The following is a 27,637-nucleotide window of genomic DNA, read 5'->3' on the forward strand; positions in this document are numbered from 1 at the left end:
TGCAACCTCTGCCTCCTGGGTTTAAACGATTATTTTGTCTCAGCCTCATGAGTAGCTGGGACTACAGGCACACTCCACCATGCCTGGCTAATTTTTATATTTTTAATGGAGATGGGATTTCATCATATTGGCCAGGCTGGTCTCGAACTCCTGACCTCGTGATCCACCTGCCTCAGCCTCCCAAAATGTTGGGATTACAGGCATGATTACTTGCCCAAAAACTTTTAAATCTTGAACCCTCAGCTCAAGATCATGAACCCCTGATCTTGAGAAATGAAGAAAATAGAGATTTTATGCTCTAAAATGGCCAAATAAGGAAACAGTTTATTTTTTTTCTCTCTCTCTTTTGGCACTCATGGCTGAAACAAACAGCCCTTCTCCTCTTGAACATGCTGTTCTCATTCTGTATTGGAGGGCAGGTTTCAAAGCTGCACAATGAGTTTCACGTGCTGCAATCCAGCAGGCAAACATTCAAGTCTTAAGTCGCAGGCAAAGGAATCAAGAACTCTCATTGGCTAAGGAGCCCTGGCATCTCTGGGTTCACATGGGGTTCTGGGCAATTCCTGCTGGAACGAGGCAGGGTGAAAAAACAGGTATGCTTGTGCTAAAACAGGGAGGAAAAGATTGAAGAATCAGCTTTTCTGGTCATCAAATAAATCTGAGCTGAGCCCTTGCTCATTAGCACCATTTCTTCCACCCAGAGGGAGAACAAAGGAAGTGCACACGAATTCTGGGCCACATTCGAATTTATTATAAAATCCTGGGGAAGGCTGAGAAACAAGCAGCAATTAAACATGGCGTGCCCACATGAAGAGTTTGGGGAGAAGTAGAAAGTCACTTCATCTTTGTATTTTCACTCTTAGATTCTATTTTTGCACATGTAAAGCAGGATTTGTTTTTATTTTTCATTATTCAAGTCATAAGAACTCTTATGGCGTGTATGAATTATTGTTCATAAACTTAGGTATGTAGGAAATGTTACATAATAAACATTTTCTTTTATTCAAAGAAATCCAGTTCCAAGACCCTTTCCACCTGATCTTTGGTAAAGTCAATCTTAACTTTTATTAGATCTCTCTTTCTCTTTCTCTCTCTCTCTCTCTCTCTGCCCCCCTGCCCTCCTCCTTCCTCTGCCTTTCTCTTCTCTCTCTTTCATGATCATGCTCCTTCTCTCATGCTTACAGAGTACTTGAAAAGTTAAGAAAGAGCCTCTTAACTTTTGTCAGCCAAAGTAACCACTGATAAAATAATTGTCCAAGCTTGCTTGATCTCTGCAAAGTGGGTAGCTCTGGTACTCCCATGCCAAAGTAAAGCCAGTGGGATCCTAGCTGCAGCTGGCATCACTGGTGTGCAGGGTTCAGCACCCTCAGGTTCAGCATCCCACGGCGGACTTCACAGCAACCCCCCTCAGACAGGTTGCCTGTGCAATCCCTGCCTTCACGGAGCTTGCATTTGCAGAGAAGGTAGAAGATAACTAAAATATATAGTGTATTGAGTAGTGATAAGGGCTACGGAGAGAAAGAAAAGAGAGAAAGCAGAAAGGGGGTGCAGGGAAGTAGCTGAAATTTCAAATAGAGTTGTGGGGAAGACAGGGAGAGAAGAGAAGGGGAGGGGAAGAAAGGCAACCAAGAATTGTGTTTTGGCACATTCTTAGTGTTAGACGTCAGGTAGGTGAGGAGGAACTAGCAAAGGAGAGGAAGAGGCAGCTAGGGAGATAAGAGAGAAACCAGGAGAGAGCACTGAAAGGGAGGAGCTAGAATTTTCTTTAACCTTTATAAAGTTTGTAGCTGAGACAAACCTCTACAGGAAAAGAAATTAACAAGAGAAAAACAACTTTATTAACACATGCAGTGCACATCACACGGGGGATGTGTTCAAACGTAGTGGTTTAGAAGTCTCTTACATAGTATATCCAACAAAGAACTACTTTTTTGTTGTTGTTGTTTGTTTTATTTTTTGTTTTTTGAGATGGAGTCGCTCTGTTGCCCAGTGGCGCGATCTCGGCTCAGTGCAACTTCCACTTACCGAGTTCAAGTGATTCTCCTGAGCCGCCCACGTAGCTGGGATTACAGGTCCCTGCCACCATGCCCAGTTAATTTTTTTTTTTTTTTTTTTTTAAGTAGAGATGGAGTTTTGCCCTGTTGGCCAGGCTGATCCCAAACTGGTGGCCTCGAGTGATCTACCCTCCCCCACCTCCCAAAGCACTGAGATTACAGGCGTGAGCCAACGCGCCCGGCCAGAATAGTACATTTCGGAAAGGTGACAAGGCAAAGAGGAAGTCAGTCCTAGGCTCCTGGAGGTGGGAAAATGTGGGACGGTAAATTGATGGAGAGTAAAATTTTCTCACTCTAGCTCCTTTCTGAGCTGATGAAGGTCTGTTCAAAGAGAACTTCTATCTTGTGTTCAGGTGGGAGAGGTAGGAGTGAGGAGGGTGAAAAATCTTTTGTCTTTGTAATTCTCTGTCCCGCTTTTGGGTAAACAAAGGCAAGGCAGAAGCTCTCCAGGAATTGTTATGCCTTGCTATATATAGGTAAGAAAGAGCAGCCCAGGCAGCCCTTTCTGCAGCTGCTCCTAGCTTAAAAATATTCATGTCAAAGAGGCATGTTTTAGAATGGAATATTCTGGTTTCCTTCAACACTGTCTGGAAGCCAAAGTGAAGAGTGTATTTCCAAGAGGAAGGAATGAAATGGCCAACTGTGTCAAATGCTCCTGACAGACTAAGTAGGAAGAGCCCTGGGGACTGACTATCAGGGGAGTCCCTTCTTCTCTCTCCATCCACGGCTCGGACCCTTTCTTCCTCATCGCATCTGTTCCCCCTTTTCCCCCATCAAAGACACTTGCTCTTTTCTTCTTCCCCTTCAGAAAATTGGTGGACTTAAGTGTTTTGTTTTGTTTTGTTTTTACAAAAGTTCTCCAGGCAAGTTCTATTTTCTAGCAGCTCGGGCCAGCAATACAAACCTCTCCTGGGAATAGACACCCCAGTGGCCTCTTTTGAAATGAGAAGAAGGAAAAACAAATGGAAAACAAAATCTGAATTAATTAACAACTCAATAAATTACCCTGCTACATAGAAAAGATATTCTTTACTTTTAGACAAAGCACCAAATAGTAAAAGTACTAAATACATAGCTAGGCAATTTTTACTAGTGCAGTGAAACCTCTATTAAAATAGGGTGAAATCGTAGCACATTTGTTTTCAAATAGTCCCAAATAGCTAGTCTTAGGGACTGAATTGAAAGAAGAGTTCGTATCTCCCCCTCTTTGCCTCTATAATAAGGGTGCTTATTTTATCAATCCTGTACAACCAAAATAGGCATCAACGATTGTCTTACACAGTCAGGTTTCCAACTTGGTTAGTTTCTCATTGATCACAGGCGCACACAGGCTTAACAGACTAATCTATGCTGCCTTATGTAATTTACCTCATTAGTTAAACCCAGGGATGAACAAACTACAACTAATGGGCCAAATCCAGCATGGCATTATCTGTTTTATAAATAAAGCTTTATTACAACTTAGTCACGCTCCTTCTTTACATGGTGTCTCTGGCTGCTTTCACACAATAACCAGAGTTGAGTAGTTACAACAGAGGCTATCTGGCCTGAAAGCTGAATATAGTTACTATTTGATGCTTTACAGAAAACTATTTGCTGATGCATGGTTTAGACATTAAAATAGACTTCTGGAAGAAATATTGTTCAGGGGTGTTTCAATCTCATTCCGTGGATTTTTGCATAAATTTGCTGCAGGAAGCACATTTTAGATTTCACTTCTTTTTATAGGCAAAAATCTCCTTTCCCTTCGGCTTTATGCTAGGGCACTGGTTCTCAAAGTATGGTCCTGCGACCAGTAGCAATAGCATCACTTGGAAACTTCCTTGAAATGCACGTTCTCAGGTCTTATTCTAGACCTGCCGATCAAAAGCTCTGGAGATGAGGTCCAGTACTGTGGGTGTTTTAATAACTCCTCCTTCAGAGAATTCTGATGCATGCTAAAATTGAGAGCCATTTGAAGTTTAGATTTCTACACACCCCCTCTTGGGATACTTTCAATGAACAAACTAGTTTTTGCCCATTAGAATCAGGGTTTTATGGCTTCTCAGCCTTTTGGCTAAGATCAAGTGTAGAATCGGGGTTTTAAGAGCAGTCCTTAAAGTGCCACTTTCTTATTTATAACATTGAGTTAGTCTACTTTCTGCAATAATGATATTAGCCCTTACTGTTGCATTCTAATAGATCTTTGGTGACAGCAGTAGAATGAAGCCAAGTAGATGTTTCACAGACAGGACAAAGGAGGTATGGGGCTAACTACTCCAGTGATTAAGGATCTCAAGCACCCACTGCATGTCTCTGGGCCATGACTGTCTCCTGATTCCTCATCTTTCTATTTCTGAATGGGGCATTCATTTATAAGAGAGAACAAAAGAAGGGATTTATTTCCAGTACCATCAAGGATATGCTAGAATGTGAAAAAAAAAATAATTTATATTTTCCCCTTATAAGATTTATGCAGGTGCTGCTATATTGCTGCTGTTTTCCTTTGCTTAATGATCTAATCCTTCCCTGGAGCTTCGTTTCTCTGTGTAGCTAGAGAAAGAAATAGCTCTGATAATGAACACCTGTGATTTAGATGGCACGAGAAACCCCATCCCAGGAAACAGCTAAACAGTGAGTCTTGGTCCTTTTAAGCCAGGAAGAGAAGAACAAAGGAACAATAAACAAACTCAGGCCCCGTTTTAAAATTTTGAGATTGGTATCTATATTTAAAAGCTACCAGAAACCAGTTTGAGACCCTAAGATATGAGCAAGGTAGAATGACTGTATATACTGGTTTGTTTGGGATTAAATAACTCTAGTTTATACCTATCATCCCGGAGTAATTACTAATGATGACCGCTTTACTTGCAGATATGTCCTGATTGTATGATAAATTATCTGGTCACCTTGGTGAGAGACAACTCAGTAGTGCACCAAGAATTCAGACTGTAGATTTCCTAACAGGACTTTGCTGGCAACCAGTTCTGATACTTATTAATTGTGTGAATTTTGCAATTTATCCTCTATGCCTCAGTTTCCTTAACCGTAAAATGGAAATAACGATATAGTTGATCCTTGAACAATGCTGGACTTAGATAATTAGTCAAAAATTCATCCATAACTTTTGACTGCTTAAAAAAAGTACTATTAATAGCCCACTGTTGATCAGAAGTTATAAACCACCAATTAACAGATATTTTGTGTATTATATACTGTATTCTTACAATGAAGTAAGTTAAAGAAAATCATATTAAGAAAATCATAAGGAAGAAGAGAAAATCATAAGGAAGAAGAAGAGAAAATATATTACTATTCATTAAGTAGAAGTGGATCATCATGAAGGTCTTCATCGTTATCATCTTCATATTGAGTAGGCTGAGGAGAAAGAGGAAGAGGAGGGGTTGGTCTTGCTGTCTCAGGAACTGGCAGAGGTAGAAGAAAATCTGCATATAAGTGGCCCCATGCAGTTCAAACCCATGTTGTTCAAGGGTCAACTATATCTCTATCAGAAGGTTGTTGAGCAGATTGGGTAAGATATGCAACCCATCTGGCTGAGTGCCTATACCTGGCAGGTGCTCAGCAATGACTACTTCTCCTTAGGGGGAGAGAAATTGTTATATTCAATTGGCCCAGTGGACTGCATTACATTAAATCACTCACTACAACCCAGAAATTCACAAGCAACTTTGTTCTAGTTACATTTGTAATTAGCTTTTTTATTATTATTTTTTTTTTAATTGCGTTTTAGGTTTTGGGGTACATGTGAAGAACATGCAAGATTGTTGCATAGGTACACACATGGCAGTGTGGTTTGCTGCCTTCTGTCCCCTCACCTGTATCTGTCACTTTTCCCCATGCTATCTCTTCCCACCTCCCCACCCCCCCGTCCCTCCCCCACTTCCCCCCAACGGACGCCAGTGTGTAGTAATTAGCTTTTTTAACATGTTGCATGTTGCAGTTGTTTTTTTCTCTGTAAGAAGCATATTAAGGACATCAAGAAAAAATTGTCTTACAGAGAAAGTTATAGTTGTACTTGAAAAAAAAGTTCATGTTCAGAGTTGAACCAGAGGCTCAAGTTTGTTCAATGCTGCTGCAAAGCGAATGTCAGAAACAGAAATGACTGTGTTGCAGTTCATGGTGTTGGAGTTTGGAGAGATCCATTAAATTGTATCCCGCTCTTGACGGGATACAATCAAGTATCAGGTCTTCAAATTAAGAGCTAGACACCACAGTCAGGCAGGTGGAGATCAAAATATCATTTTCATTAATGATGAATTTGTTGGAGTGAATGACCTAGTGTGACAGTCAAATGGATTTGCTGGCCTGCCTCAGCTCCAAGACACCTCAACAGAGAAGAAAGTTGGGTCTGTAGCAGACGTTTTTACCAAGATGATTGACTGGCACTGGACCCTGGAGGAAAAGGAAGAAACAAGCTAATTTTCCCATTACTGCAGGATCAGCTCTACCCAGTAACAGACAATAGTCACCACCAATCAGGTTGTTCAATTCTAGATGTGAAGAGAAGTAAAGAGGCTGGAATGGAGCTCCCTGTGCATGCAAACATGAAGGGAGCTCCTTTTCCAGAGGAAAGAAGGTTCCCCACAACATTGTCAACCATATTTCTCACCAAGGATTTAGACACAGTAAAGATTTGATCACATTAGACTTAACAAGTTATTTTTGGGAAAAGATGCCCAGATAATCAAATAACAATTTATCACTTTTCCCAACTGTGGATCAGAAATTGGATGAAATACCGTTACTAGACTCAGAATAATCATTGCCTTTCCTTTGTCTCATATATGATAATGGTTATTTTAATGACCTTGGTTGTGAATGAAGGTCATCCATAGCTTACAGCACTTGAGCTGTGAAAACATACCAATCACCTCAGGAGGAACAGAATTAGGTTCCCATTTCAGGCATATAGTTCCTGTTCATTTCAGCTGAAGGAAATAATAGCTTCGTAGACATCCTTCCAGCAAGGGGAAGAATGTAAACCTTTGTTAATGTATTTCTCCCTGGTGGTCCAGACACTTTGTCACTTTAGCTGGGTTCAATTCTGAGAAATAGCGAGGCTTCGTGTTAAAAGTGCAGGACAGCTGAACTGAAATTGGCTGTTCGAATCCCTAAGAATCTGGGCTCTTTCAGACATAATCCAGATGAACAGGTGAAATGGAAATACCTACCCAAGGAACTCAGCATGTTCTTCTGTAGGTCTCTGACCATGGCTGAGGCCCCATAGTTAAGGCCCATAAAAGGACACCATGAGGCCACCCAAGTGGCTGTCATCTTCATTTCAGCAGGTTACCTCCCAACAGTCTGGAGGTATGACAGGCATCCCTTAATGATTATTATATTATTCCTGTCCCTTCAGCTCTTCTAGTCCTGAGGTATGGATCCTAAGTATTGTACCTTTTATTTCTGTTTTATTTCATAAGCATGTGTTTAAACTATCTTTTGAGCGTGAGGCACTCTAGGAATCAGAATGTTACCTGAAAGGGCCGGGGAGTCTGTGAGAATGAGCTTACTTACAGTTAAGTGGAAGAATCTCTCCTTAAAGCAAGGTAGAATACAATAATCACCAAAAGATATTCTTTCAAAAAAATGGGACCATAAAGTAATAAATGATTAATACTTGCTGAGAAGTTAGGAAGGCGAACTGGTAACACAATAAAGTTTGACTTTGGGGCCTCTGATGGGCTAAAATAAATAGTACCCCCAGGGGCCCAGGCATGGTGGTTCACACCTGTAATCCAAAACTTTGGGAGGGCAAGGCAGGCAGATCACTTGAGCCCAGGAGTTCTAGCCCAGCCTGGGCAACATGGCGAAACCCTGTCTCTATCAAAATACAGATCTTAGCTGGATGTGGTGGTGCCTGCCTGTGGTCTCAGCTACTCTGGAGGATGATGCTGGAGGATCTCTTGAGGCTGGGAGGTCGAGGCTGCAGTGAGCCAAGATCATGCCACTGCACTCCAACCTGAATGAAGGAGTAAGATACTGCCTCAAGAAATAAAGAAAGAAATAGTACCCCTTTTCTGCATAGAAGTTATGACCAATTTGAGAAAAAAAGAAATACTTGGCAGAACCCAAGATATCATTGAAATTTACTTATAGGAGACAAGTGAACAGATGGAACTTTAGTTTTATTGGCCACGTAGGCTTCATGACACTCCAAATTTGGGCAGAATCCCATGGTGAGTCTTTACCTCCTCACCTAACTGCATATCTTTAGGGTCTGGGTTTCTGGAGGAGCTGGGAAATCTCCAGTTCTCTGCAGGCAGGCAGCTGCCAAGAGGAAGCAGAGCCAGGCAGAGCTGAGCAAACCCAGTCAGTCTTTTCAAATTCACTGGGTGGCCAAGTGAGTAAAGGGGCAGAGAAAGCCCAAGGGTGCGCATAGGAAAAATTCCTCCTCTTGAAACCAGGAGTGAGGAAAGATACTCATCTGAAGATTGGTATGGCTAAGGGAAAGTTTAAAAATCATCCTGTGTGGAAGATGGTGAGGATAGTCTGGTGAGACTAGGATAAGGTAGAGAGAGAGCTCTAGAAGGAGACAGGGAGAGGAAGGTTGGGTGCAAAACAAGGGGAGTCTTGTATATCACACTAAAGGAGTGGGCTTTTCCTGAAAACAGTGGGAACCCATTATATATTTACAGAAAGGCTGTATTTATGAGTGACAGCTAGCAGTTAAGCGAAGATCATTATAGAGGCAGGGAAGTCAGTTAGGAAGCAATCTCAGTAGCCCACAGGAAAACCAACGAGCAATGAGAAACGGCATTTGGTATAATTCCTGATTTCATGAGAATTTAGATTACATCGGTCTACCTTGGATCTCAGGTCAGGGAAAATTACTCCTCTCATAAATAATTTTAAAATTTCTGTGGAAATAATTACATTGTCATGTAACCTATCTGCCTTTTTTTTTTTTTTAAGAGACAAGATCTCACTCTTTCACCCAGGCTGGAGCACAGAGGCACAATCACAGCTTACTTCAGCTTCTACCTCCCAGGCTCAAGCAATCCTCCCACCTCAGCCTCCAAAGTAGCTGGAACTAAAGGCACACACCACTAAAAATTCCCCTGCTAATTTTTTTAAATTTTTTGTGGAGACAAGATCTCCCTATGTTTCCCAGGCTGGTCTCGAACTCCTGGGCTCAAGTGGTCCTCCTGCCTAGGCCTCCCAATGTTCTGGGATTACAGGCATGAGCCACCATACCTAGTCCCCTGCCTTCCTTTGTACCCCAAATGTCATTGAGCAACTACTACATATAGAATATTATATGCTATGTTGGGAATACAGAAATAAATACCCAACAGAGAAAAGAGATGCCTAGAAATCTCTTCTCTGTTCAAAACCCCCATCATAAGTCATTATTCATGTAATTCATGAGATAAAACTTCAAAAGATATACATAAGGTATTATCAGAATTTTTTTCTTTAATACCATCATAGTTGATCGAAAATTTATAAAGTATATTTATTGGCATGTGCTTCTTTGAAAAAGAAAATGCTATGAGAACACAAAATGAGCATGTCTTTGAATCCGGGACCTGAAGGATGAATATAAGTTTCTCACAGAAGAAACATCAAAAACAAAATTCCTTGAAGAGAAAATAGAGCTTTTTGCATTTGAAACAGGTAGAAGTAACTGCTGTCTCTCTCAGTAGGTACAAAGAAAAAAACGATTTTTATAATTTGGAAAAAGCAAATTAATATGCATACCATTTCCCTAACTATAACCATTCACCTTCCTTCCCAGCTCTTCCCTGAATCACGGACCAGGTCTTGCCTGTGATTTTTCAATCCATAATTCCCTTAGCTGTTTTGCTCCTTATTAATTTTGTCAAGAAGCCAAGGAACTTGTATGGGCTGTGGACTTAGATCCTGGAATGTTTGCAGAGGAGTATGGGTAGAGTATTATAAAGTAAAATGAGTTAAAATCACTCTGATTACCTTACATTTGAGAAGGAAAGGTCTGACTTTTGATGTGGGTTTTGCACAGAGCAGAGACTAAGACTATAGCTTTGTCTAGGGGAGTTTTCTTGTAGACTTAGATCAATTACATTAAAACATTCAGCCTTCAAACAATGGCTCCAAAGAAAATATGCTGGCTTTTCCCTTTTACGAAAGTAATATTTGTCTTACAGCCCGTGGGACTGGCCATCCTTTTTCTATTGAAATTATTCAAAAAAATGCTGCTTGGATGTCCTGGTAATGTATTGACATTAATAGCAGAATATTTCAATCAGAGCCATCTGGCCGTAAGGGAGTAACTGCTCCCATTGATTACATAAAAAGCTAAGTTAGCTTCTGAGTATATAATACACTCGGAGTTGGCTTGTGGCTTTTGTTATTTAGCATTTATATCTCCTTCCAACCCACAGAACTAAAAGACTTAACAAGCTGGTTGATGAATAAGGAAAGGCCCCTGGGGGAAGACATTCTAGGAGTGATACAAAAGGCCACCTATCCCAAAGCAGAAAATTTTATCCTTTTGGATACATGAGAAAGGAATTTGACTTTCTTGGCATGTTATCAGTCTGCATGAGAGAGTATTCAAACTTTGGAAAAGCCTATTTCAAATTACTTGTTTGCCAGAGCCTTCTTTCAGTTTAAATGTGTAAAATGCATTTTTCTTTTCTTTTCATGAATCATTTATACATTTAAAACACAAACTTTGTATAAGCTTAATAAATATAAATAAGCATCTTTATACCTGTGTTTAAGCATGGAACTCTTAAGGGCCAGGGTCTAAGGGCTTTATAAATAATAATTCATTTATTATTCAAAATAGTTTTGTGATTTATAAACCTACTCTATATATTAAATACTGTATAGAATATCAATATACAAACATCCCTCAATGTCCATGGGGGATTGGTTCGAAAATCTCCCAAAGATAGGAAAATCTGACATAGCTGAAGTCCCTTTTCTAAAATAGTGTTTGCATATAGGCTACACACACCTTTCCAGATGCCTTAAATAACCCCTAGATTATTTATAGTACCTAATGTAATATACATGCTACATCAATCGCTGTTATATTTTATTGTTTAGGGAATGAGGACAAGGAAAAATGTTCAGTACAGAAATTTTTCTTTTTCTTTTTTTCTTTTTTTTTTTCCAGAATATTTTCGATCCAGTTGAGGCTACAGATGTGGAACCCACAGATACATAAGGCCAACTGTATACTTTTTGTGTATCAGTATATATCAAGATCCATTTCTGCTCTTCTAGGATATGCATGGTTCCAGCTTATAGGTTGTTAGCTCCGTAGAGTCCAGCAAGGCTGTGAGGGTTTACAGTAGCAGGGAGGCAAAATAGATAAAGCAGTACATGCTGGGAGTTAATCAGGGAAAGCCGGGGTAGACAGGAAGCCAGCAGGCAGATGGGGAGAGGCAGTTACGGACCTAGAAAGCAGAAACTGAGAATGACAATGTGGCAGATTCTGCCCAGTTGCAAAAACAGGCAGCTCAAAGCCTGCTGAAAAGCCTCCTCTGAGAGAGTGAGACTGGTCAAGGGGTCCAGAGTGCAGGATGGAGATGGGTGTGGTGAGTAAGCCCTTCTAGGAAGGCCCACTGCAGTCAAGCGAGTCTTGGGGTCCATGGTGCCAGGAAGGGATCAGGCAAAAGGCCCGGCCTCTCTGGAGTGTGAGGGTGGTACTGCTCTCCAGAAGCTGGGGATATTCAAAGAGGAGTGACTGCTCTTTCTGCCCTGGGTCTTAAACCTTTGAGAAGATCTGATCTAAACTCTTCGTTGTCAGGGTGAAGTTTCTTGAGAAACCACACAGGTGACTCCTTTTCTCTTTATGTGAGAGATGCAGAGTAGCTTCCCATATGGTAAGCAGCCTTCCCACACAATCATCAGTTAGGCTGGAAAGGAAACCCCTCTTGACGCTAAATAGGGTATTAGGCCTATACTCAGCATTGACCTGAATCATTCATCTTAAAGTCCCACTAAAAAAAAAAAAAAAAAAAAAAAAAAAAAAAAAAAAAAAAAAAAAAAAAATCTGCTACTCCAAATTCTCATACGAAGGACCCTCAAGTGCAAGTACAAATGCTCCTCAAATTATGATGGGGTTATGTCCAGTTAAACAATTTTAAGTTGAAAACACAACTAAATACACAACCTGCCCAACATCATAGCACAGCCTCGCCTCCCTTAAACGTGCCCAGAACACTCACATGAGCCTACACATGGGTACAGTCATGTGACACAAAGCCTATTCTATAGTAAAGTGTTGAATATTCCATGTAATTTATGGAAAATAAAAAAAATGGTTGTATGAGTACTAGAAGTAGGATTCCTACTAAATATGTATCACTTTCGCATCATTGTAAAATTGAAACATTGCAAGGTGAATCATTCTAAGTGAGGGACTGTCTGTACTCTCTCCCTGTCAGGTTTTTGTAGTTAGAAAACAACCCCTCTGAACCTTCAGGATAAAGGACAGGTGAAGACTGCGGTAAAGCAAGCGGAGGGATGGCTGGAGAGAGGAATGTTTGATCATGATAACCTCATGTAAAGTACATAAAGGGCTATATGGTTTTTGTTTGTTTGTTTGTTTCTTTGTTTGTTTGTTTGTTTTTGAGACAAGGCCTCACTCTGTGACTCAGGCTTTGGTGCAATGGCACCATCACGGCTCGCTGCAGCTTCAACTTCCCAGGCTCAAGTGATTCTCCTACCTCATTCTCCTGAGTAGCTGGGACTACAGGCACATGCTATCAAACCCCACTAATGTTATAAAATATTTTTTGTAGAGGCGGGTTCTTGCTATATTGCCTGGGCTGATCCTGAATTCCTGGCCTCGAGTGATTCTCCTGCTCTGGCCTCCCAAAGTTCTGGGATTACAGGCATAAGCCACTGTGTCCAGTCACAAATGAGTACATTTTATAAGGAGGTAGAAATATGTCTATAGGAAGGGTTGGCAAATTATAAGCCACACTATTTTTATTTAGCTCATGGGCTAAGAAGTTCTTTTATTTTTTTAAATATTTGGAAATAAATCAAAAGAATAATATTTTGTGGCATGAAAACTAAATGAAGTTCAAATATCAGCATTCATACAAAAATTCCATTTTTATTAGTGAGTCTGTATTTTAAAACATGTATATATTCAGTCGTATTTTCAATTTTAATTACACAAAATTGTGTAGAAATGTTTTCTCTCTCTCTTACTACATAAGTACCTGAACAATTTTCTCTACTTTGCCCTTTGGCCTGCAATGTCTAAAATATTAACATTTACTATATAGCCTTTATGCAAAAAGCTTTGCCTACCTCTGGTGAATAGGGGACTCTCTGCAGGAACCACGGCCAAGTGACTATAAATAGGCCTGAAAAGTCACCAATAAGCCCAACTATTTTAATGTACTCTCTCTCTCCACCTCCTTCTCTCTCTCCTGTCTCCCTTTCTCTCCCCTCCCTTTTCTCTTCTTCTCTCTCCCTCTTTTATTCTCCTCTCCCTCTCTTTCGTAGATGCCCTCTCTCTTCTCTGCTTTCTTTCATTCTTTTTTATTCTCTCTCCTTCTCTCCCTCTCCTGCTGTCTCTTTCATAGACTCTCACTCTTTTCTCTCCCCTCTCTCCTTCCCTCCTCCCTCATACTACTTCCTTTCCTCTCCCTGGAGTCGCGTGATCTCTCCCTCTCTCCACGGTGCCCCTCGGCTCCTTTGTTTTCTACCTGCATACAGCTTTTTTGCTCATTGACTTACCTTCCTCACATGGTTGGTCCCAAGGACCACCACTAACAGAGGCTTCACTCCCAAGTCTACGTGCCGTGGAAGCCCACCTCCCAGTTACTGACCTTGGGCTCAGGACCTCCACTTCAATTCCAGGAAAGCAAACCTGGCTCACTGCGGTCTGATATCCATGTAAGATCAGCCAGCTTTGAAAAAAGTCAGGGAAGGCTGCTCCTTCTATGCCATGGACAGGTCTGTTCTCTGATAGAGGAGAGTGGATAGGGTGGACACTATGAGTGTTTTCAGTACACATGCCACAGTGACTTCTTCGGCTGGCTTAAAAGATTTCCCATTCAATCCATTCATCCACTCCCTGGCTTCTGTTCTTTGTCCTCTGATTACTAGATAGAAAAGCAAAGCAAGAAGGCAATGCCCCAAATGAAGGCCAATTGATGGGGGCTAGTACAGGATTGCTGTGAAAATACCTGGAGCGTTGATAATGTACAAAATAGATTCGTCTGGCAGTATTGAAAACAGAAAAAAATATGTGGTTTTCCATATTAATTTAATAGATTCTGCATTATCAGTCCCTAGGAAAAGATATGCTGTGTACCATCAGTTTTCCGTTTTTTTTTTTATCACTGAGGAAGGCATTCTCATTAATCCAAACTCTATATTTTTAGTGTCTTGACATCACCCTATCTGCAGCCAAATTTGCTAAAATTTCACATGCTAAGATCAAATATACAAGCATGTTTATTCTAGAGTATTGCTATTACCTTTAAATATGAAAAGATTGTATATAGAGGGAGTCCATTAAGTTAAATATCAGTAAGGGAGTTGCCATAGAAACTGGTAATAGAGAAAAAGACATTTAAGAAATTCATGTTATTTTTACCCTTGCCTACTTCCAAAGTGGATTAGAAACATATGCCTTGGGAAGTTCCAACCTCAGGGAAGGACCCAAGCCATCTTTCAAGAAATTTCTTTCTGTCTAGAAAACCATAAGTATTTAGAAGTGAAATATCTTGTTGCATGTCGGCTGTTTAATAGCTTGTGTGGTACTTCATATTTCCAAATGCTTTCCTGGGCATCAATTTTGATGCAGGATTGTGATGGCAAAAATATATATAGCATACAGGATTGGTTTGCATTGGGTTTGACATTCACCAATTGGGTACATCACAAATTTTCACTAAAAGATACCTGAGTTTATTACCCATTTACAAGTAAGGTCAGATACATTCCAGTTATAGTTAGATTGTCTTGAATAGATAAATTCTCTTAACTCTATAACATGAAGGCAATATCCAAAATATCTGCCTCCATAGAAGACCTAAGGGACATTCTAGTTAAAATGAGATGTGTTTATTTTCAAATGTCATCCCTAGATATTTTCTTGGGCTCACTCTGCTCCTAAATAGCTCAAAGATTTCTAATCACATTTCCTTTTGCAAAAATATAATATATTAAAATATTATTTGTCTGTACAATAATATTTCCAGAGTTGTACCTCAATATTCATGTATTCACAACTAGGAATCTTCCTAATTGTAAGAAGCACCTTAAACTTAGTAAGAACAAAATAGTTTTGACTGTTATGAGATACCGCTGATTAGCACATGTAAGCTATTATGTAGTTTTCATAAATTCATCTCACACTTTCCAGGCCACTGAAGAGATGCACCAAGTAGTGAAGGACACCAAGAATCTAATGCTGAAACTATTTGTAAAGAGCTGTGGTAGTATGCAAACTTTAGCCATTATTTCTTAAGTAGGCAGTAAATTGGTGCCCATTAAAATGAGGCAAAATGGGTTGGGCACAGTGGCTCACACCTGTAATCCCAGCATTTTGGGAGGTCAAGGAGGGTGTCTTACCTGAGGTCAGGAGTTCAAGACCAGCCTGACCAATATGGTGAAACTCCACTTCTACTGAAAATACAAAAAATAGCTGGGCATGGTGGCAGGCGCCTGTAATCCCAGCTACTCGGGAGGCTGAGGCAGGAGACTGGCTTGAACCCGGGAGGTGGAGGTTGCAGCTCTCCCCATGGATGCATAATGTCAAAGCACATGAATTCTCTTCACAGACTTTTAATCATCAAAATTAACATAATCCTGGAGCTGGCAAGATGAAGAATTGTTAACTGTGTTCATGTTATTAGGACATGGCTTTAGCTACTAAACACAAGTTACCAACCTACCACTGATAGACTTCGTATTAAATTGTTCAAGATCATCAGGAAGTTATCTGTCACTTAAAGTGCAAATCCCCTTTTTAAATGACCTATACTGTAATAACCATGATCTGTGGCCTGTAGTCATTAAGGTTATCACCAGTTTCTATGGCAACTCCCTTACTGATACTTAACTTAATGAACACCGTCTATATATAGTCTTTTCAGAGAATGATCTTCTATGCTCTGTCTCCATGTAAATATGAGCCAGTTTCCAACAGCAAATAAATTATCCCTCAGGCTCACAAGCACTTTAGATCATCTGTGGTGACCTTGACATAAAACCGAAGTGTTAATTTAGTTTGATCAAAATTCTCCATTACCCAGGCATTTTACTATTACACACCAAATGTTGTCACAAATAGCTAAACTGATGATAGATTATGGTTTTATATCAGCAAAGAGAGTTAATTGCTGGGTTTTTTTTTTAATTGCTGTTTAAAAAAAAAAAAAAAGATGATAATTAAGAAGAAAAGACAGCTTGGGTTTTTAAGACATTCTTTCATTCCTGCCACCTCTCTCCCTCACAATACTTGACCCAGTCTTTGCTTATGGCAATTTAGACACTTTGAGTTTTTTGGGAGCCCCGTCTGAATTGCCTAGCAGTTGGAACAAAATGTGACAAAAGTCTAAGAGATTATCTTATGCAAGGACTTAGGGTTCAGTATGTAATTAGAAAACTCTGGGGTAACCTAAAACCCTGCAGAAAGCAGAGCTGTTCAATCTGTTATTCAGGCTCACATTTTTGTAAGCTCTAATGCTTCCAGTTCCAAAATTGCAAAAGCTGGTGAGTGTGGCAAGCATCTTGACTATTTCTGCTTAAAGCAACCTTACATTGCTCTCAAATTAAATTCTAATGGAAAGTTCTGAGAATTATGAAAAGTCTTTGGTGATGGTAGAAAATGACTGCAATCAACAAGGGAATTGGCTTACTTTATCCCAAAACCAAAGAACAAATATTCACCAGAAAAGGGACCTGGGGGTATCCAGGTATTTTTTTTCCTACAGATTATATTTTTAAAATTTAAATCTAAACAACTTTTTATTTTATTCATTTATTTTCAATGAATGACCAATAGGTTTAGCTAAGTGAGAGACAAATTTGTAAGGATCTTCAAAGGAACTTGTATTAGTTTCTTTATGTGCATAAAGAAAATGGCAGTGAGCCCTATGAATCCAGCCCAGCTGGATATACAGTGGATTCCCAAAATGTTTTCTTTATGTCACAAATGAAAATGTAGCATTCTTGACATTTCCTAAGAAGCGGTTCCTTTTCTATGAAGTCATATCCTGCAGATTCTAATTTATAAGATTGTGAATCTTGCTAGAGATTTTTAAGTATCTTATGTCCAAGACTTAATTAAGAAAAAAAAAGTATGAACAGAAAAAGAAAAACATGGAAGAAAGAGGAGAATGGAAAGAGAGTAGGGTGATATCCTATCTAGGAGTCTCCGATTCCCCGTCCACAGACTGGTATTGGTCCATGTCCTGTTAGGAGCCAGGCTATACAGAAAGAGGTGAGTGGCTGGTAAGTGAGCCAAGCTTGGTCTTATTTACAGCCAGTCCCCTTCACTCACGTTGTCACCTGAGCTCTGCCTCCTGTCAGATCAGCTGCAGATTAGATTCTCATAGGAGTGTGAACCCTATTGTGAACTGGGCAAACAAGGGGTCTAGGTTGCATGCTCCTTATGAGAATCTAATGTGTCATCGATGATCTGTCACTGTCTCCCATCACCCCCAGATGGGACCATCTAGTCACAGGAAAGCAAGCTTAGGGTTCCCACTGATTCTACATTACGGTGAGTTGTATGTCATTTCATTACATATTACAATGCAGTAATGATAGCAATAAAGTACACAATAAATGTCATGCACTTGAATCATCCCCAAACCGTCCCCCTCCACTGTCTGTGGAAAACTTGTCTTCCATGAAACCAGTCCCTGGTGTCAAAAAGGTTGGAGACTACTGCTATATACAATGTTTCGCTCTGGAAAGTTTAGCCAATCAATGTCACTGGGCAGTAATAATGTGATTAGGGTGGGGTTTTGCAAGGGGTCCATTCACAAGTTATTCATAGGCTTATGATCAGCTAAAATAGGTTTCAAGGATCCATAAAGCCCCTGAAATTGCATAGAAACATTTTTGTGTCTACCCACATGTATATTTACTTTTATAGAGAAAGTGACACTGGCTTTTATCAAATTCACAAACATATTCTAAGATCCTTGCATCCAGAAAACAGGCTACGGACTCCCACTTTAGGTCACTACTACTTATCTGCTGTCATTTTCTTTTGCCAAAAATGAAGACAATATGTGTATGTGTGTAAGTGTGTGTGTGACCTGACAGAAAGGCTTAATGTTAACATATCTTGGTTAACTTACACTAAGCATGATATTTTTAGGCATAGTTTGATATTCTACCTCTCGTAACTAAGAAATTCAAAACTGCTTTTGTTTTTAGGCTACAAAGGCTTTTATTATCTATGGGACAAATGTTCATGTATTATCACTGAAAACAATAAGAGAGAATTTGGAAGCATAGGTATATTCAGCATTTATGAAAAAGATGACAGTTTGCTCCATTCATTTTTTAGCACCAAATGTAACGAAATGTGTGTGTGTGTGTGTGTATAATATTTTGATACATTAACAAATATATTGGCAGAGAATAAACTGACTGTATAATACTCTCAAACCAGTCAGCCTATGAAATTTAATCCTTTTACCTATGTATGTTCTCAAATGGAGAGGGGGTATCCAGCCATCTTTCCTGCTGTCTTGTAGACACTAGATCACCGGAGCACGGTAGAAGGTCCATGTTAAGGACTTCTCCCTCCATGAGAACACTGAGTGGATCACACTTGGTCTGTGAGTTGGAGTAAAGATGCCACCAACAGAATCCAAGAGTCAGAACTTGGCATATTCTAGGCTATCTTAGAAGATCCTAGAATGGGTCTAAATATGTCATTCGATATAAAACAGCAGGTATAGGGTATTGTTCCTTAATATGAAGTCAGTGAGGTCAGAGCATGTGCTAAAGCAAATCAAGGGAAAAACAAATAGTATGGCCAAAACGGCAGTTACTTTTGCACCAACGTAATACTTTGGGAAATACCTCATAAAATAACCTTTAACAATGGAAAATAGGCTATCTTTTGCAAGGCATGTTACAAAATACAAATCCCTGTGGGGTGGATATTTTCATGACAGCGATTTCCCTCTCAAAGACAAATGTTGTATTAACATTTCAAGTTAGGGCTTAGTCTTTTTTTTATTTTTATTTTGTTTTTGAAATGGAGTTTCACTCTTGCTTCCCAGGCTGGAGTGCAATTGCACGATATTGGGTCATTGCAGCCTCTGCCTCCCAGGTTCAAGCAGTTCTCCAGACTTAGCCACTCGAGTAGCTGGGATTACAGGCACCCACCACCACGTCCAGCTATTTTTATTTTTTTTGTTTTGTTTTTTGGTGTTTTTAGTAGAGGTGGCGTTTTATCATATTAGCCAGGCTGTTCTCAAACTCCTGGCCTCAGGTGATCTGCCCACCTCAGCCTTTCAAAGTGCTGGGATTACAGGCGTGAGCCACCACACCTGGCCAGCCCTTAATCTTTAAAGTACCTTTCAACAGAAATTTACTCAGTCTTCATAATCAGCAGCAATAAGCAAAGTATATCCTTTACAGACACCCAAAGAGAGCTTTAAGGAGACCTATTGTTTGAGTCACTAAGGAACCCTGCGTCAAACAGAACAGTAAGGCATTTCACCTCTCTCTTCTTGAATTTGAAAGTAATTCTCAAAACCTTCTCATCCACAGAAAACTCATGGGTCCCCAGGTCACTTCTCTCTCCTAGTTCCCTCTGGGGAACTGAAAGAAACCTTGGCATCTTGCCTTGATCAACAATCATCATTTTCTTTTGCATGTTTTAAGTGGAAATGCACAACAGCACCCATGCTTGTGTAACTGGCATTTTGGATCATTTTTTTAAGATGAAAATCAAACCAGGAAAAACATCAAGTTAGATGAGATAAAGCCCTAGGAGACTAAAATATTTATGCTTTAGAAGTAAAACAGGTCACGTAATTCAAAAATATCTTTTACTAATAGGGCAAGAAACCAAATCCCAAACTATTACTCATCACTGGGAAGCAGTTTCTTGATATCAGATACAAGCATAGCTAAAGAAGTAAAAGGGAGAACTCAGATGTTCAAGAGTCGTTTTATTTTAGTTTATGTTTATGAAAGTGGCACAGAATTCTGATTATCTCTTTTTTAAGATAACTGCTGCGTGTGCCCTCTAAGGCCTGCTCATTTTTACAGTACTTTCAATTCCTTTACTATTCTGAGGCAGCAGAGAGAAAAAATACAGTGTGATAACAAATTGAACAAAAGGAAGGTATTCAATAAAAAATCATACTTGAAATATCACTTAAAAATGAATTTTTCTTTCTTGTCGTGTCTCTCATGGACATTTGATTTTATTACTTCTCTTTAAGGTTCAGTTGAACCATGCCTACAGCTATTAAAGCAATTTTCACCTAAAAAAGGAAATGTCTCTGGCTCAGCATAAATGGCTTAAATACTTCTGGAAAACCCTTAATTCAACGGAATCCAACAAATGTTTTCTGAACTCACATCACGTGCCTAGCTCCTTGTTCAGTAGTGGCAGATGCAATAATGGCAGATGCCATATCTCCTGGGTGATTCATCATGACAATCATGCTGTCAAGATTCAATAATGATGCAAAAATTAGCCAGGCATGGTGGCACGTGCCTGTAATCCCAGCTACTCGTGTGACTGAGGTAGGAGAATTGCTTGAGCCTGGGAGGCGGAAGTTGCGGTGAGCTGAGACTGTGCCACTGCACTCCAGCCCGGGCGACAGAGCGATACTCCATCTCAAAAATAATAATAATAATAATAATCATCAATCTGATTATCTATGGCCAAAGACAGACCCATAATTCAGCCAGTAGTTGATTCAACAAGCTAAAATATGTTCCCAGCTGATTTTGATAGTCTTTAATAAAAAGAGCCATGTAGGCATTTTCTAACCACTGTGATAACTTCAGGGAGGTGGTATTTTTTAACTTCCTACTTTTCATATAGGAAAGAGACCCTTTGGAAAGATAAAAGACTTGCTTCAGACCATGTTCAGCTTCCATGCTCCTGGCTGCTGGTCTGATGCTTTGGCTGTTAACTAATTCCTTTTTCTCCCTCCTCACCCCAGGCCCTCCCCTGTAAAGTATGAAACCCCGTCCCTTCGCTGGCCCCAGCATCCTCAGAGTTATGGGGAGAGGGCAGTCAAATAGACTTTCTAGTGGGAAAATTCGGCTGAAGGGTTTTCTGTAAATTCTTGCTCAGTACTGTAGCCCCTCATGTGTTGCTACCTCCCCCGTGCTCAGTAATTTTAGTTTGTGCTTTTTGTTTCTCTTTTTGTTTCTTTGGTTTGCTGGCTTTGTGTTCTTTTCTCTTTTTTTTTCCTTTTCTTTTCCTTTTTTAATGCAGGAATCGGTCAAGGTGTTCCCGTGGTGGCGCTCATAGTGGAAGGAGGACCCAATGTGATCTCGATTGTTTTGGAGTACCTTCGAGACACTCCTCCCGTGCCGGTGGTTGTCTGTGATGGGAGTGGACGGGCATCTGACATCCTGGCCTTTGGGCATAAATACTCAGAAGAAGGCGGGTAGGTAACTTTCCAGGCCCCATAAAAGAACCTTAAAGCCTGTGTTCAATGCTCAGAAATGAGGGTGTGAGTGGACTATGTTTTCAGCAGCTCAACCAAGACCTCAAATCAGAACCAGCTAGGAACACTTTGTCTAAAACATGTCTGCCATGGGAGGGCTGTGGTGATGAACGAAGGAACATATTCTAAATGTCCTATGAAGTGGGAAATTCTATAAAAGCCACACCGATAATAAAAAGGGTGAGGAAAAGAGAGGAGGTCATAGGCTGTGGTCTCCTTTTTCTTCTCTTCCTATCTTCTTCTCCTCCTCCCAAAAATGAGAAGCAAGTATTTTTTTTTTAAGTATTATACTTTAAATTCTGGGGTACATGTGCAGAACGTGCAGGTTTATTGCATAGGTATATATGTGCCATGGTGGTTTGCTGCATCCATCACCCCATCATCTACATTAGGTATTTCTCCTAATGCTGTCCCTCCCCTATCCATCCACCCCCTACTATCCTTCCCCTAGCCCCCACCCTGCCGACAGATCCTGGTGTATGATGTTCCCCTCCCTGTGTCTATGTGTTCTCATTGTTCAACACCCACTTATAAGTGAGAACATAAAGTTTGGTTTTCTGTTCTTGTGTCACTTTGCTGAGAATGATGGTTTCCAGCTTTATCCATGTTCCTGCAAAGGATATGAACTCATCCATTTTTATGGCTGTATAGTATTCCACAGTGTACATTTTCTTTATCCAGTCTATCATCAATGGGCATTTGGATTGGTTCCTATTCTTTGCTATTGTGAACAGTGCCGTAATAAACATATGTGTGCATGTGTCTTTATAACAATGATTTATAATCCTTTGGGTATATATCCAGTAATGGGATTGCTGGATCAAATGGTATTTCTATTTCTAGATCCTTGAGAAATTACCATGCTGTCTTCCACAATGGTTGAACTAATTTACACTCCCAACACAGTATAAAAGCATTCCTATTTCTCCACATCCTCTTCAGAGTCTGTTATCTCCTGACTTTTTTTTTTGAAACAGAGTCTTGCTCTGTTGCCAGGCACCAGGCTGGAGTGCAGTGGCACAATCTTGGCTCACCTCTGCCTCCTGGGTTCAAGCAATTCTCCTGCCTCAGCCTCCTGAGTAGCTGGGACTACAGGCACATGCCACCATGCCCAGCTAATTCTTTTGTATTTTAGTAGAGATGGGGTTTCACCATGTTGGTCAGGATGGTCTTGATCTCTTGACCTTCTGATCCACCCGCCTCAGCCTCCCAAAGTGCAAGGATTACCGGCGTGAACCACCGCGCCTGGCCCATCTCCTGATTTTTTAATGATCACCCTTCTAACTGGCGTGAGTTGGTATCTCAATGTGGTTTTGGTTTGCATTTCTCTGATGACCAGTGATGATGAGTTTTTTCATACGTTTGTTGGCTGCATAAATGTCTTCTTTTAAGAACTGGGTTTTAACACATGAAGCATAGCCAGTCTGGACCAGATGGTGCAGGTTGGTAACTTCAGAGAAGCTGAGATGTTCAGCTTCCAGGCTTGGCCTTCAAACACCAGCATTGCCAAGTCACTGTGAAGATATGTGGTAGATTGTACCATCAGGTTTTTCTAGACAGGCTGAGAAGGTAAAATCTCTGTAATGGTAACCACTCTGGTCCTTTGTAAACTCCTCTTGAACCCCTCATGCCCTTTCCTTGGTCTGTTAAGCTTCTAATGCTACTTTCAACAGTTCAAAGCCCAAAACCCAGGAATGAGTCCCGCTTCACAGCACTTCTTTCCAATCTGAGTTCCCACTGATCAAATGCTGAAATCCAGCCACTCTTGTAAATTACAAGATCAAAATAAGCCGTTCCAAGGTGTGAGAGAGTTTAAGGGGGAAAACTCAGAGGAGCCATAGATGTTTTAAATAAGGGACTTCCTAATCGAATCAGTTCCCCTAACACAGGAAATTTGTGGGGGAAGAAAGCCCCAAATGAGATGATGGTCCTTTATTCATGACTTTTTTTTAATTATACTTTAAGTTCTGGGGTACATGTGCAGAACGTGAAGGTTTGTTACACAGTTTTACACGTGCCATGGTGGTTTGCTGCATCCATCACCCCATCATATACATTAGGTATTTCTCCTAATGCTATTCCTCCCCTCACTCCCTAACCCCCAACAGGCCCCACTGTGTGATGTTCCCCTCCCTGTGTCCATGTGTTCTTATTGTTCAACACCCACTTATGAGTGAGAATATGAAGTGTTGGGTTTTCTGTTCTTGTGCTAGTTTGCTGAGAATGATGGTTTCCAGTCTCATCTATGTCCCTGGAAAGGACATAAATTCATCCTTTTTATGGCTGCATAGTATTCCATGATATATATATGTGCCACATTTTTTTATCCAGTCTATTATTGATGGGCGTTTAGGTTGGTTCCAAGTCTTTGCTATTGTGAACAGTGCCGCGATAAACATACTTGTGCATATGTATTCATGCCTTCTATAAATATACAGTAAGTGTTTACTGGATGACATGCACTAGGCCAAACACTGAGATGTGAAAAAGAATAACATACAATTAATTGCCACTCTCAAGATGCTCACAGTAAGTTTACTAAATAGACAAGCATTACAAAACAAAAATGACAAGTGAGCTCACCTACAGCAGGATGCTCCCTCCCCCATCCTTCTCGTGCCCATCCCTCTCGTACCCAGCCTGCCTTATTTAAATAGAAACTGAGCATGGCAGGTCAGTACCATCTCATCTCTTCCCATTCCCTTCCTCATCTTTGACAGCAGCCCAGCATTCCATGTAAGCCATTAAAACAGCACAGCTACCTAGTTAGCAGATGAACCTAGGTTTGTGAAATGAGGAATAACAAAAGGCATTGGGCCTCCAGCTTAACACTGCAAACCCAAAAGCTCTGATACCAAAAAAAGAAAAAAAAAAATCTAATTTTTGTAAACTCAAAGTTGGAGTTTGCTTTACTGGTAAATTTAGTTAAATTACTATTATCTTATTTTTTGATAGTAAATATTGGTCCATTTTATAGCAAAGAACCTAAAAAGAGAATATGTACCCAAACTTCTCTATCTCTACAACCAACCTGAGTTCAAGATCTTAATTGTGCTTTGTTTTACTAAAAGTTTAGCCAAGATTCTCCTTATCCTCTAAACCTAGCAGTTTGTTCTGTTTTTCAGAAATAAACTTAATAATTTTAATACAGTTTTTAGCTTTGGCTTATATCTTGCTTTCTAGTTTGCAAATTATTTTATGATATTTCTACAAAGTAGATGCAAATTTGCATTCAGAATACACCTTTTGTTTTTCTGGGTTTTTTGTTTGTTTGTTTTGATTTTGTTTTGGGGGGGGTTTTGTTTGTTTTGTTTTTCAGAAAACTCATGGAAAAGTATAGACCTCAGCATTTCAGTTTTCTCAGGTCTATGCATAATGAAAGCCAGGACCTAGTGCCTATTATTTATCATGATCTTGGATTATCTGCCTTGAAAAGGTTAAGATATGTGATAAGATTGCCCATCCTGTTAGAATATGGAAGAAAGGTTATGTATTTTACAACTGGATGGGACCCAGATTATTTAAATTAAATTATTATTTAAGTTAAGTGCTTTGTCCAAAGCCACACAACCCAAGATCCCAGGCCAGAATCCCTTCTGGTGTATTATAAACATTTACTGAAATGTGTTTCATGGCATGTGCTTTAGTGTTCCTCATACAGTACTTCAATGATACTGTTTTTTAAATATGAACTTCAGTTGCCTTCAGCTTCCTCTTTTCATTATACTTTAGAATCATTCGTTTTACTATTAGTATTTCAAAGAAATAAAAATCAATGCATTCCTGGTTATAAACCAATGTCCTAGTGGATTGACCCTGTGTCATGTGGATTCTTTCCCTTTTCCTACCCAGCCCATTATACACCAACCCTAAAATTATGAGTAAAACATACCATGCTCTTTTAACTTTAATTAGCAGTTTTTGTTATAATTATCTTATAGTCAAAGTATGCAAAGCACCATCTATATGAGATCTATACAAACTATGAATGAACAATGGCTGATTCTCAAGGAATCTGAGTTTATGCACGTAACTAGTGCAGAGGTAAAGAATTAAGGATAATTTTAGATCTTGGGACATCTTAAAATTAAAATTTTAAACTTTAAGAAACATTTAGAAATGATTATTAAGAACATAGATGTCTAAAGAGAAGTTTTGTGTTTTATATGTAGTGTTATGATAAAAAAGTGTGCTCTTGCTCTAGGAAAGCAATTATAAATTCATCATGATAAAATGAAGTCAGAATGTTTCTCTGTGCCATCTGAGTAACTTCAAGAATTTAATCATGTTTATTTAGCTTGATAAGAAATTGACTAGCCACACATGTGCAGCCAATTTTAAAAATCATTTCCAAATAATGTTATCTTACAGTAATGAGCTTTCTTTTTATTAAGAAAAAAAAATGGCCCAAGTAGACCTTTTTCACCTGGAAGGATTTCTTCTCTGAATTCCAATGAAGTCCAACATAGTTAAAAATGTTTCACTGCAAATAAATATAAATCCATCATAATACACATAAAATTGGATATACAGAACATATATATCCTGTTCATGAAATCTTTATTTCAGGGCTGCATCAGTATCTTTTCAATTACTTTGGTAACTTAAATATGATTACAAATGTTTTATGTTCATTTAAAGATTCTTAAATAATACAGATCCAAGAACTATAAATGTGTATATTCAGCTATATAGCTTTTCATTTTATAATCTTAAAGGAGTAAAAAACAAAATCACACTTTACATTTTAACCTTTCTGAACTTTATAGTTTTGTCTTCAAATTCCCTTCTATGAATGTGAATTTGAAAGAGAAGCACTTTGGAAGTAAATTGTAACTGACAAAATGGATTAGCTTTTGTAGACTTCTTAGGATAGAAAAAGATGGACTGCATCTATCACAATGCACATGGGTTCAAATGAACTAAGAGATAATTGCAATTACATTCTTGTTTGGGTCTCTTTCTCACTATCTCTGCTCTGTGGCACCTGAAGAAATGGCCAAACTCCCACATCTCTCTCATTGGTATAATGGATTCTCTCTCATCTGTCATTGTTTAGAATGAGTAACAAATTAATTAAAATTTAGTCACTGTCCCTACTTAATCTCCTTGCTTTAGAAATATCAAATTTTATTTCTGAATCATGAATGACTAAACAAAAAGAAATTAATGCTAGCCAAATCGTATTTGAATTACCTAAGTTTTTTAATACTAGGCTTCTACTTTTTGTGTTTGAGCGATGTGAACTATAGTACTCATAGTTGGGAATACCTTTCAGGATGTAGGCTCCTGGCATTGAAATCAGAGATTACTTTGCCTGATAATTGTCAACCGAAGTGTCAGATTGCAGAGAAGTGTTGTCTAGCCCCTCATTTGTCAATCAGTGAGCAAGTACTTCACCCATAAAAAGCGTCAGTGTGAAAAAGGCATACAAATGCGTTTGTGTTCCAGAAACATGCCCCGCATTCATCCAAATTTTATTACCAACTTTTATGTTTATTTTGGCATCTTCATTCTGGAAATTATCATCTGGATTTACCATTTTTAGATACTCTAGGACAAGAAGCTTGCTGGTAGCAGAAAGCCTTCAAATTTTTTAGTCCTCCATTACTAACTTTTGGGAAACTATTAATTGGGAAAACACCAAGAGACTACATTTTTGTGTGTCCATGAAATTTGTATTGGATATCGTGAAGAATAAATGAGCAATGGCTTAGGGGCAGGAAAATAGAGAATACATTTCTAATAAAAATTTGAGCTTCCTGTTTAAAGGATGTTTAATAAGGGTCCCTACATTCTGTGATTAGCTGAGGCAAAGGCGTAAATGAACACTAACTGAAGATAAAAAAAAATAAAAAAAAAATGTGTGTTGTATGGCTTCAAATTATGTAACTATATATTCCTAGCAGCGATGTGACAAAAGCATGTTTCTCTGCAAATATACATCAA

At 39.4% G+C, this 27,637-nt stretch overlaps 1 protein-coding gene across 15 annotated transcripts in view; it reads left to right on the forward strand.

Moving 5' to 3' along the window:
* TRPM3 (transient receptor potential cation channel subfamily M member 3) overlaps positions 1 to 27,637 on the forward strand; it is a 919,012-nt gene that overhangs the window by 639,402 nt on the left and 251,973 nt on the right. For all 15 annotated transcript variants that reach the window (XM_074394685.1, XM_074394692.1, XM_074394688.1 and 12 more), the window contains exon 7: positions 21,454 to 21,628. In XM_074394685.1, the coding sequence (XP_074250786.1) occupies positions 21,454 to 21,628 (175 nt within the window). The remainder of the gene's footprint in view (positions 1 to 21,453; positions 21,629 to 27,637) is intronic.

This window comes from Saimiri boliviensis, chromosome 2 (assembly GCF_048565385.1).
Source record: "Saimiri boliviensis isolate mSaiBol1 chromosome 2, mSaiBol1.pri, whole genome shotgun sequence".
Taxonomy (NCBI): Eukaryota; Metazoa; Chordata; class Mammalia; order Primates; family Cebidae; genus Saimiri; species Saimiri boliviensis.